The sequence below is a fragment of the Cricetulus griseus genome, chromosome 6 (genome assembly GCF_003668045.3).
Source record: "Cricetulus griseus strain 17A/GY chromosome 6, alternate assembly CriGri-PICRH-1.0, whole genome shotgun sequence".
NCBI lineage: Eukaryota > Metazoa > Chordata > Mammalia > Rodentia > Cricetidae > Cricetulus > Cricetulus griseus.
This window is the reverse complement of record NC_048599.1, coordinates 138,108,739-138,119,513: the sequence shown is the minus strand read 5'-3', so window position 1 is coordinate 138,119,513 and position 10,775 is coordinate 138,108,739. Positions and strand designations below refer to the sequence as shown.

The 10,775-nt window shown below is 47.9% G+C and overlaps 1 protein-coding gene across 1 annotated transcript; it reads right to left on the bottom strand.

Moving 5' to 3' along the window:
- Positions 1-275: 275 nt before the first annotated feature.
- LOC100768300 (vomeronasal secretory protein 2-like) lies at positions 276-5,357 on the bottom strand. Its single transcript, XM_027422719.2, has 6 exons — positions 5,265-5,357; positions 4,668-4,801; positions 4,362-4,432; positions 2,708-2,818; positions 1,213-1,314; positions 276-328 (listed from the first exon to the last, which is right to left on the bottom strand). The coding sequence occupies exons 1-6, from the start codon at positions 5,355-5,357 to the stop codon at positions 276-278; spliced, it is 564 nt and encodes a 187-aa protein (XP_027278520.2).
- Between the last annotated feature and the right edge of the window lie 5,418 nt (positions 5,358-10,775).

Below are 10,775 nucleotides of genomic sequence, written 5' to 3'. Positions count from 1 at the left end.
CTCTACAGGACTGCTGAGTGGCATGCTACTTGGTGTCTGGTATCTGTTAATTCCAATATTTCATCAGACTTGAACTAAGAAGACCTACCGCAAAAATCTGAACACAGAAAACATGCTCAACTCTTTATTGGATTCAGACATCGCAGAGACAGGGCTTAAAAGCTAAAGCAGGATGATGGTCCACTGGGGAGTAACCATCAAGGAAGGAGTGGGTCTCAGGGAAGGGAAACACAGCTCAGTGGAGTGTAGTCCAGAGGAAGAGTCGTCCAGTGAGGTTATTGCTGGGTACTAGTGGCAAAGATGGCTTGGCAGTTGTGGTCCTGGTGGGCTGTGACAGAGAGAGGAACACAAAAGAGAAACCCTTCCCTTACCATGAGGATAGCAGTCAGAGAGTAGCTACATGGTAGGTAGGTGCCTATTAAAGGTCTTCCTTCCATCAAGCCTCTGGGAGGTCCCTGTGAGAATACCTGGGCCCCTAAACAATCCTGATTCCCTTGACCTTGTAGACCTCTGATTGTGTTTGGTGGGTACCGAGGGCATGGAATTAGACCAAATGGAGACCATGGTATGGGAAAGACTCCAAGAAAAGAAAGGGCAGACTTCTTGGGAATTATCTTCCTGGAACGGTCACTGCTTCCTGACTAAACAGCGTCCCTCCTGAATGAGAGGATTGGAGGAGGGCCAAGAACAGATAGAAAGTTTAACCCTGAACTGAGGATTCTGGGTTCTGTCAGATGCCTTCAGAAGGTTGCTTACCACTGTCATGTCTGGGAACACAGCGTGCTGTAAAAGCAAGAAAAAAAAATCAAATATAAGAAGGTGTCTGGGGTGCTTCGGGAGCTCATTCCCTGCGGAGGGATACTCTCAGCCTAGACACATGGGGGAGGGCGTAGGACCTGCCCCACATGAGGTGACAGACTTTGATGATCCCCCATAGAAGGCCTCACCCTCCCAGGGGAGTGGATGGGAGTGGGATGTGTGCTTGTGGGGGGGGGGGAGACTGGGATTGGTATGTAAAATAAGATTGTTTTTTATTTAAGTTTTTAAGTTTAAAAAAAAAAGTGTATCCCCAGGGTGAAGACCCACATTACACCTGCAGTTTGGATGGCCCCGTGATTAAGATCATAAGAAGGGCCCTGCTGGTGAAGGAAGGCACATGGTTACACAACAGTTACAGAATCACGGTAGGGAAGGAGCAGAGCGTTTTCTCACCTCTCTGCTCAGGCACAATGATATTTTCTTGGAAAAATCCTTTGAGCTGTGTGAAATTCTTAAATTCTTCCAGGGCCTCCAGGTTTTCTTCTGGACACCTTCCTGTGAGCAGAGACAGAGAGGGTGTGACTGCTCAGCTCTGTTGGGAGCCAATGACACCAAGACAAAAGCACTGTCCAGCACTAGGCCACTCAACCTGGAGAAGATGGGAGCAAGAGGGGAGGAGACTTTAGAGTTAGCATGGAGATGGGATTTGTTAATTAGGGAAGCCCAAAGGGGACTTTTGATTGCTTGACTTCAGTACTTTGGAAGCTTGAACCTTGGCAGCCTCAGGAGGAGGGAGTGAACAAATAAGGGAATAGACCAGGTGGCCAGCTTCAGGAACATAATCTCAGAGTTTTTAGCTAGTGAACAGGAAGTGGGTATCGCTGACGCATAGGGCCACTGTATGACCAAACATATAGGTGACATCCTAAGCAGACAAATAATGTCACGTTCTTTTTTAAATTTATTTTATATTTTACATACCAACCCCATTTCCCTCTTCCTCCCCTTTTCCCACCACCCACCCACCTACCCCCACATTCTAACTAAGAAGGACCTTCAAGGTCACTAGTCTGCCTCCTGTCCATGGGGGTCATTGCCCATTGGAATTGGTTTTTTTTTTTCTCTTTTCTTTTTGAGGGACCCACATCTCAACTCCCAAATAAATATATAGACTTTTTCTTTCTTATGAACGCACAATCTTAGCTTGGCTTGTTTCTAGCCAGCTTTTCTAACTTAAATCATCCCGTTTCTCTTTAACTACATGTGTTTCTGGGCTTTTTACCTTTCTTTATTCTATATATTTTTCTTTACTTCTTACTCTGTGGTTGGCTGGGTAGCTGGCCCCTTGAGTCCTCCTCTCCTCCTTTTCTCACTCCTCACTCCCCTTCTTCTCTCAAACCTAAATTTTCTCCTCCTATTTATTCCCTCTGCCTGGCAGCCCCACCCATCCCTCTCCTGTCTGGCTATTGGCCATTCAGCTCTTCATTAGACCAATTTAGACAGGCAAAGTAACACAGCTTTCACAGAGTTAAACAAATGCAACATAAAAGAATGCAACACATCTTTGCATCATTAAATAAATGTTCCACAGCATAAACAAATGTAACACATCTTAAATTACTATTCCACAACAGCCCATAAAAGATATCTGTTAGGACACAGCCTTTCAGTGATGCCTGTCTGCTATGAAACCTGAGACCCCTGGAAGTGCCATGTAGTAAGTCACTGGCTGGAACTTCTGTCCTATTAGTCAGGGCTCAAGGCCCCATCTGGCCATGTCCCTGGAAGTTCTGCACAATCCACACCTTCCCACTTCAGAGCATGCCCACTTACCACACAGCACCTTATGCAGAGCTGCTAGAGGGACACACAGGGTGCCAGGGGATAGCTGTGCACATTCAGATAGTAGAGGGCATGGGCAGGAGGTGGAGTCTCTGGAATCCCTCACCTATGAGGAATCCCCTTTGGGATTCTTTCTCAAGCGAAAGGTTTTCCATGTATATGATGTAGTGGTCCTTCACTGGAAGCTCATAGATGTAGTAGAACATCTGGCCCGAAACTACAGAATAAAGACAAACGAGTATGTAGTGTCTTTTTCAAAGACAATGTTCAGACGACACTAAGAAACAGTCTAGAAAGTTTCAGCAATAACCCATGAGCGCCCAGCTAACTGGCTCCAGGCCTTGCTGCGGCCCTATCACAAGACAGATGTGCTGTGGCCCTATCACAAGGTGTCATCCATAGCTACGGAGTTGGAACCACAGGTGTCATGGAAGACGGAGGCTCTGCTTGACTGGTTCCCTGGAGGCTACAATGCCTTGTTTCCTAAATCCTAAGCTTCAGTCTCCCTATTGGCCAGTGGGTCAGCACTATCTAAAGGGAAGCATGGTCTCATCTATGGACCAGTCTGCAATGTCTAAAGTCATCTGAGAATTAGCTGGGTATGTCTTCCTGAAAAGTACATAGGGCAAGGATGCTGCAACCCCAAAGCTTGCCTAGCAAGGGATAATCAAGTGCAGCCAGGTGTAATAACCTGGGAGATGCTCCACTGGCCATGACCGTGGGTGTGATATTGATTATGTTAATAGATTGTGGAAGAATCATCTCAGTTTTGGGCAGGAGCATTCCTCGGGCATCAGATCCCGGACTGTGTAAAATGGTGAGGCCATCGGAGCACTGGTGTGAATGCATTCATTGTTGTCTTCTGACTATGGGTGTAGTATGACGAGCAGCTGCTTCATGCTCCAGCTGCCTGGATAACCCACTATTTTGTACTGTACCTTGAACTGAGAGCTAAAGCAAACCCTTTCTCCCTTAAGCAGTGTTGATTAAAGTAGATGACCCCAGCAAAGACTCCCAGCAATAGTGGAGAGGGTGTCTGAACAGGCCTTCCCCTTTAATCAGATTAGTGGCTATCCTAATTGTCATCATAGAACCTACACCCAGTAACTGATGGAAGCAGATGTGGTGCCCACAGTCAAGCACTGGGCTGAGCTCCGGGAGTTCAGATGAAGAGGGGGAGGGGGAACCATATGAACAAGGGGGGTCAAGATCATGATGGGGAAAAGCACAGAGACAGCTGGCCCGAGCTAGTGGGAGCTCATGGACTATGGACTGACAGCTGGGGAACCTGCATGAGACTGAACTAGACCCTCTGATTGTGGGTGACAGTTATGTGGCTTGAACTTTTGGGTGGCCTGGCAGTGGCACCAGGACCTAACCCAGGGGCATGAATTTTTGGATCCCACTCCCTATGGTGGGTTACCTTTCTCAGCCTTGATTGGGGGGGGGGGCTTAATCCTGCCTCAACTTGGTATGCCAGACTTTGTGTTAGCCCAAAGAAGGCTAACCCCCTCTGAGGAGTGGATGGGGGTGGGAAGAGGAAGAGGCTGGAGGGAGGCAGAAGAAGGGGAAGGAGGAGGAACTGGGTGGGTATGTAAAATGAAAAATAATTTTTAAATAAAAAAATGAAAAAAATATATTGTGTGAAAAGTTTTTAAGCAAAAATAAGAAAAAAGTAAATAAAATAAAATCTTGAAACAGGAAAAAACAAAGAGAGTTTTATCAAAGCAACAGGAGAAGAAACTGAGACAGGGACTCACAGGTGGTGTATTGACCAGGCTCCTCTGTTCTCTGGATGCGAAATCCTACCTTAATGCACTGGCCCTCAGACCTGGAAAACAGGAAACCAACCAGCAGCCTCTTTCAGAACACATGCCTGTGCTCTACTGGGATCACCTGGTTCATCAGCCTTAGAACAATGACCCCTGAAATCCAGTATCAAATCCTCCAAGTTTTAGGATGCTGAGACTGTGGTCCCTCAAAGGAAGGGCCTTTTCTGTCACCAGTGTCCAAACACAGACAGAGGAGGGGAGATAAAGTTGAAAAGACACATGGGGAACACTCACATGACAGTGGTCCTGACCTCCAAAGTTCCTTGTTCCGGGCATGTCACTCTGTGAGGGAACACTACCACAGGTCTCCTCTTCTCTGCCAGGTTCCTTTGAATCGCTATGGCCTTTACGAACCAGATGCCTGAGAGCTGTAGCAGACAGAGTCCTGAGCCCACATTTGCCCAACCCAAGTCTCCACCAGGTTGTCCATAGGCATGCAGCCTGAACACACATCCCAGAGACCAAGATGCAGCCCCAAACTGGTGAGGCTCCATTCCCCAACCCCATGCTCCTTAAAATTCAATTATAACTACAGTTTTGTGGTCTAGTTGAAGCAGAAGCTGTCTGTCTCCAAAGGCTGAAAACATTCAGGAGCCTAAGAAACAACACACAAAGGACCTATCAAGTGAGACTTTCTGGTTCTGGGTGTCACTGCTCCAGGACCCTTCCTGCTCCACCTCTGTGGCCCAGGAGCCCATGAGTGCTAGAGAACAGCAGTGTCTGCTCAGACTCCAAAGACCTAAACCTCACAAGTGCTAGCCCCAGTCCTCAGGCACTGGACAGCAGTCAAGCCTTCCACATACACCTGTCCACCATCCCTCCCTGCCTCACTTTGTTTTCTTCTGAGAGGAAGGGCAGGTCATCCTGGGCCTGTAGGACAGCCACCAGGACAAACAATGTGACAGTCAGGAGCAGGCTCTTCATCGCCAGGCTGTGTGCTCTCAGACAAGACATGGCACTGGGGTGACTCAATGAGGCTGTGCTGGCTCCTCAAAGGATGCCCTTTATGGCCATATGACACTAGCCACGCCCCTCCTGGCCATCTGTCATGGCCAAATCCATGTCTATCATGGGGGTGGATGCTGTTACCTTTGAGATGTGGTGGTCATTCATTTCCACCTCCAGAAAAAAGATCTACAATGTCTGTACCATCCAAGGGTGCTGCTCCTGAAGGACCTCAGAGAGTATAAGTGACTCAGGTGTGGGGTGGGAAACAGAGTCTGCACTCTGGGCCAGTAAGGGAATGCTGAGTTCAATCGCTAGCTTTGCTTTACCCCTTGGGCACCGTGACTGGCCTGGCCACCTTCTCTGGAAGGTGGCTTGTCAGCTCCTCCTCATCAGAAAGGGACTGAGCTTCTTCTCCGTGCACAGTCCCATTGATTCCCAGAGCCCACATTGTTCGAGGACATCACCTCACTGCTGCTCATGCCTGGAAGCCCTTCCTAAATGTGGGTAGGGTCAACATGTGATGACTCGAGGTCTCCTGAAAGAGAAGCCGCTAGCCACTCTCAAGCCCGCAGTCACCTGAACTGCTGCATTCTGCCCCTGGAGCCATCTGGGCTCTATTATTGCCCTTCTGACTCTCAAGCATCTCACTCCTTCTTCCTCACCACTACCCATCATCTACCTTCTGTGTCACGTTCTAAACTCCTGAGAAGTGTGGAGTTGAAACCTGTGCTCCACAGTGTTACAGTGAAGCTCATACACATCAGGGGGTCATGATTGTGTGTTCACGAAGGGATATGTCAAGGGCAGCGACTTTAACAGAGGATAAGCTGCTGTGCTGGTGATCGGAGGGCCTGCTGAAAGAAGTGATGGAGCCTCAGCCCATGCTGCACAATTGAAGCCCCTTCCGCATCTTGTGGCCTGTGATAGGTCTTAGGTCTGACGCAGGCAGTTGAGAGCCAGTGTTTGTACAATTGCATCACCTTTCTCAGACAGGAGTCCCCATCAAACTAAAATTAACACTCCCATTTGTCTGAACACCGACAGGCCACCAAGGTGACCACAAGTCTAGGTCCCTTTGAATCAAAAGGGCAAGAGGGGCACAAGGTGGCCAGAGCCCCCTGAATCCAGAGTCTATGGCTGAGCTGCCCTGTCTGCCCTCTCTAAGGACTCAGCCCAGCTCCCTCCCTAGCAGGAGCTCTGTCTGCTGCCTACCCATTCTGCAATTCTTGGCCCTCAATGTCCTGTTTGGAGACCCAGCTGGCCCAGGATCTGTTGACAGGTCCTGGTCCCACAATGGCATCTTTGTGCCTCTGTGGACCCAGGCTGGATAACCTCACTTACATATAAACAATATAGACTCAGGATAGACAGCTACTCATATCTATAAACAATTTTAATGAGCACTCTCTGACAAGCCTTGGCTCTTGATGAGGTGCTCGCATGACCTAGACCTTGAACCCAGCACGCCAGGTGCTGCTGAGCAGGAAGTCTGTCATCCCAAGGGCAGAAAAGGGCAGGGCCTGTGCTCTTTAGAAGCAAAGAATAATGAGAAGGTTGCAGTCTCCAGGTCTGTGGTGCCAAGGATTCTTTTGATTGTTTTCTTGCTGGTTGAAATCAAATAGCTTATACTTCAGCATGTGGATCATGGATGAAAGCATTTGTGACAATGGTGTATGTGATTCCATCCTTTACAAAAGCGATGGGAAACAATAGGCACAGGTGATTGACAAATCATGAATCTCACGCGTGGTATGATTGAAGCCGCTTGCACTCCTATCACCTACCTGTCATTCCCTGTGAGCCTGTGAGCCGAGTTCTGCCAACTATGCTCAGATACCCAATAGTTAAAGCAATGAGAGAATCGATCCAGAGTAGGTGAGGCAGGGATGGCGGTCACTCCCTGGTGACTGAGACAGGGCATCATGTGGAGTCCTCAGACAGTCAATGTTCTCAGGAGTCAAAAAGCAGGTGGCTGGTGTCAACCAGGGTTGACAATCTGGAGAGATGGTAAGGTAGGAGAGAGAGGGTTCCCTGTCCACAGTGTGCCATGGCACAGTCATTTTTCTGGTGACCCCATTTCATTCTGGCAGTGGTCCTTACAGGGTTCCCCAACTCCACAGCCCCCAGTCTCACCACCTCTGGTCACATCCTTCAGTGCCCTGGAATGTGAACCTCGGTGTGGGCGCCTTTTAGATGCTTCTAAGTCCTAAGTGCCTCACTGCAAGGTCCAGTGTCTGGGTGTTACACAGCATTTATAGACAGGGAGGTCTTGATAGCTCAACTGACAACACCAGGCCAGAATGGGGCGTTGGGGGGACTGGGGTGCATTGAAAAGACATGGGGAGCAGTCCTGGGATGAATACCAGTAACTCCTGGAAGACAGACTACACAATAGGGACAACAGATGTTGTCCTATAGACTCCTCTATTTTTGAGGGAGCACTTGGACCACAATGAATGCCCAGTTCCAAAATAAGACAATGTGATGCATGACTGCTCAGTACAAGAAGTGGAGGATCCTTGAAGGTGCTGATAACCAACCCTCTTGGATCTCTGGGGTTTTCAAAAGTAAGGCCACCCACACTGATTCCCACCTCCAGCGCTGCATACCCCTCTTCTGTGTGTCAAGTGACACACTCTGGTAAAGCCAACATGTGTCCATATTAACATACTCAGTTCATAGAGAGGAGCCTGATGTGTGCTGCACACCTTAATCCCAGTGCTTGGAAGGAGGAGACAGGTGTTCAATGCAAGCCTCATATGCAAAATGAGTTATAGGCCAGACTCACTTACATTAGACTCTGTTTCCAAAAAGTTTTGGGGGTTTTTTGGGTCTTTTTTGTTTGTTTGTTTGTTTTGTTTTGTTTTGTTTTTCGAGACAGGGTTTCTCTGTGTAGCTTTGGAGCCTATCCTGGCACTCTCTCTCTGGAGACCAGGCTGGCCTCGAACTCACAGAGATCTGTCTGCCTCTGCCTCCCACGAGTGCTGGGATTAAAGGCGTGTGCCACCAACGCCTGGCTCCAAAAGGTTTTTTAAGGAAAAAAATCTGTTTCTGTGTTTTTTCTTCACCTCTCCCTCTCCCGCTCCCCCTCCTTCCCTCCCTCTGTGTGTGTGTCTCTTCCACTCTCTCTCTCTCCCCATTTTCTCTCTGAGAAAAATTAAGCAGACTGAGTCAGTCTCCCACAGTGTTTATCTTCTGGGTGACATGTTTTTCATGTTCTTTGCCTTTTGATTTCTTTCTTTTACTGGACTATTTTCATTGTGTGTGATGTTCTGAGTAACAATGACCCCCATAGGCTCAGATATTTTGAATATTTGGCCCATAGTTTGTGGCCCTGTTTGGGTGGGTATAAACAGTGTGTTCTTGGCCTGGGTATTGGTGGCGCATGCCTTTAATCCTACCACTTGGGAGGCAGAGGCAGGTGGATCTCTGTGAATTCCAGGCCAGCTTGTCTGGGGTGGGGGGACAGGCTTGATGAAGGAAGCATGTCACTGGTGGAGCAGGCATTTTCAGTTGCTAGCAGTGCTTTCTGCTTGTGTTTGAGATATGAGCTCACAGCTGTTCCTGCCACCATGGCAGCCTGTCATGATGGTGATGGACTCTTAACCCTCTGAAACTGTAAGTCCCAAATACACCCATTCTTCCATAAGTGGCTGTGGTCTTTGTGTTTTATTACCTAAGTAGAACCAGGTTCCAGGAGTGAGAAATTGTGGTGACAGACCTGGCCATGTGTTTTGGGGAGGATTGTGGTGGCATTGGAACTTTGAGCTACAAAAGCCGTTGGCTGATAAAAGCTCAATGGTGCTTCCATGAGAGACAGGAAGGAAGGAAAGGTGAGAGCAAGGCAGATGATGAAGGACTTCCTTATGAAGGTTCAGAGGGAAGCAGAGACTCTACCTGGACCAGTTTGTGATATTTTTAATTAATAATCTATGGTGTCTGATCGGCTGGAGCGGAAGAATGGCTGTGATCAGCCAGAGATCAGCACCACTGAAGAGAAACCACTGCTTCACTCGGACAATCTGCGCTGGTTAACTGGAGCTGAGAAATTAGCAGATTGAAAAAGAGACAAGAATCACTGAGGTACAGTCTTCTGTGAATATCCCCACGGGGTCAGCACACAGAAGCTGTAGTCCACAGAGAGCTAAAGCTGCATCTCATGTGTTTATCTGAACTTTGTAAGAGCCACCCAAGTGGTGCTGGGTTTCATATAAGTTTTACTATATTTATTTGTTTCATTTTACATGTAAGGGTTTTGCCTGCATGTGTGTCTGTGCACCATGTGTGGTGATATATTATTTATGATTTATTAAAGCTTGTCTGAGGATTCAGAAAGCAGAGCCAACCTCAAGCTGCAGAGATCAGGCAGTGGTGATATACACCTTTAATCCCACCAGCCATAGAACTAGGTGGTAGTGGTGCATACCTTTAATCCCAGGACTCAAGATTAACAGGTAGACCTATCTCTATTGGTTCAAGGCCACACTGACTACATGAAATTGATCCAGTCCTAAAAGAAACAGCTCACACAAAGATGTTCTCAGCACTTGGGATCACCCACCTTTAATCCCAGTACTATCGAGGTGGAGACAGGAGGACATAGCTGGTGGAGAAAGGAATGTAAGGAAGAGGAGACAGGAATTCAGAACCGTTTTGCCTCTGAGCATTTGTGGAGACAGGATTGTTGTTTCAGCTGGGTAGAGGTAAGAGCTACTGGCTTGGCTGCTTTGCTTCTCTGATCTCCAGCTTAAAGCTTGAACCCCAATATCAGTCTCTGGGTCTTTATTATTCGTACTACACCATGTAAGTGCTTCTTGCCCACAGAAATCAGAAGAGAGAATAACAACTCCTTGAAATGAAATTAGAGATGGTTTTAAACCATGTGTGTACTGGGAGTCAATCCCTGATTCTCTGCAAGAGCATCAAGTGCTCTTAACCACTGAACCGTCTCTCCAGTACCCAAGGTGGTGCTGGTTTTGAAAGTATGAAGAGGTCATAGAAAGAATCTGAGGCTTGGCATTATGTGGCATGGCTGGAGCCCTGAAGACAAGCCATTAATGAGGGTGTAGCCTCAGTTTCAATGGAGACCCCAGGACACTGGAGATACTGGTACCACTGCTGCCAAAGACAGCAGTGTTGGGAGCCATACAGCTTGCCATGAACCTTTAGGCCAAACTTGGCTGGCCACATGGTTATAGAACTCTCTTTTGATTATACATGGCTTCTAGAAGCATGAGCACCCAGAAGGAACAACATGACCCAGATGTCAATTCTTTGTTCCAACCACAGGCCCACTTACATAGACAATCCTCCCTGGCCCCACCACTTACCTAGGTAACCCTCCCTCACCCCACCACCCATGAACTTTTCACCCTGCCAACATCCTCCTCCTAT

Bases quoted from the DNA above. Each gene is read 5' to 3' on its own strand.
- LOC100768300 (XM_027422719.2), bottom strand. From the start codon at position 5,357: ATGAAGAGCCTGCTCCTGACTGTCACATTGTTTGTCCTGGTGGCTGTC. The intron at 4,433-4,667 runs GTGAGTGTTCCC...CCTGTTTTCCAG, and splicing joins GAGGTCAGGACCACTGTCAT to GTCTGAGGGCCAGTGCATTA. The intron at 2,819-4,361 runs GTGAGTCCCTGT...TTTATTCTGTAG, and splicing joins GCCTGGTCAATACACCACCT to TTTCGGGCCAGATGTTCTAC.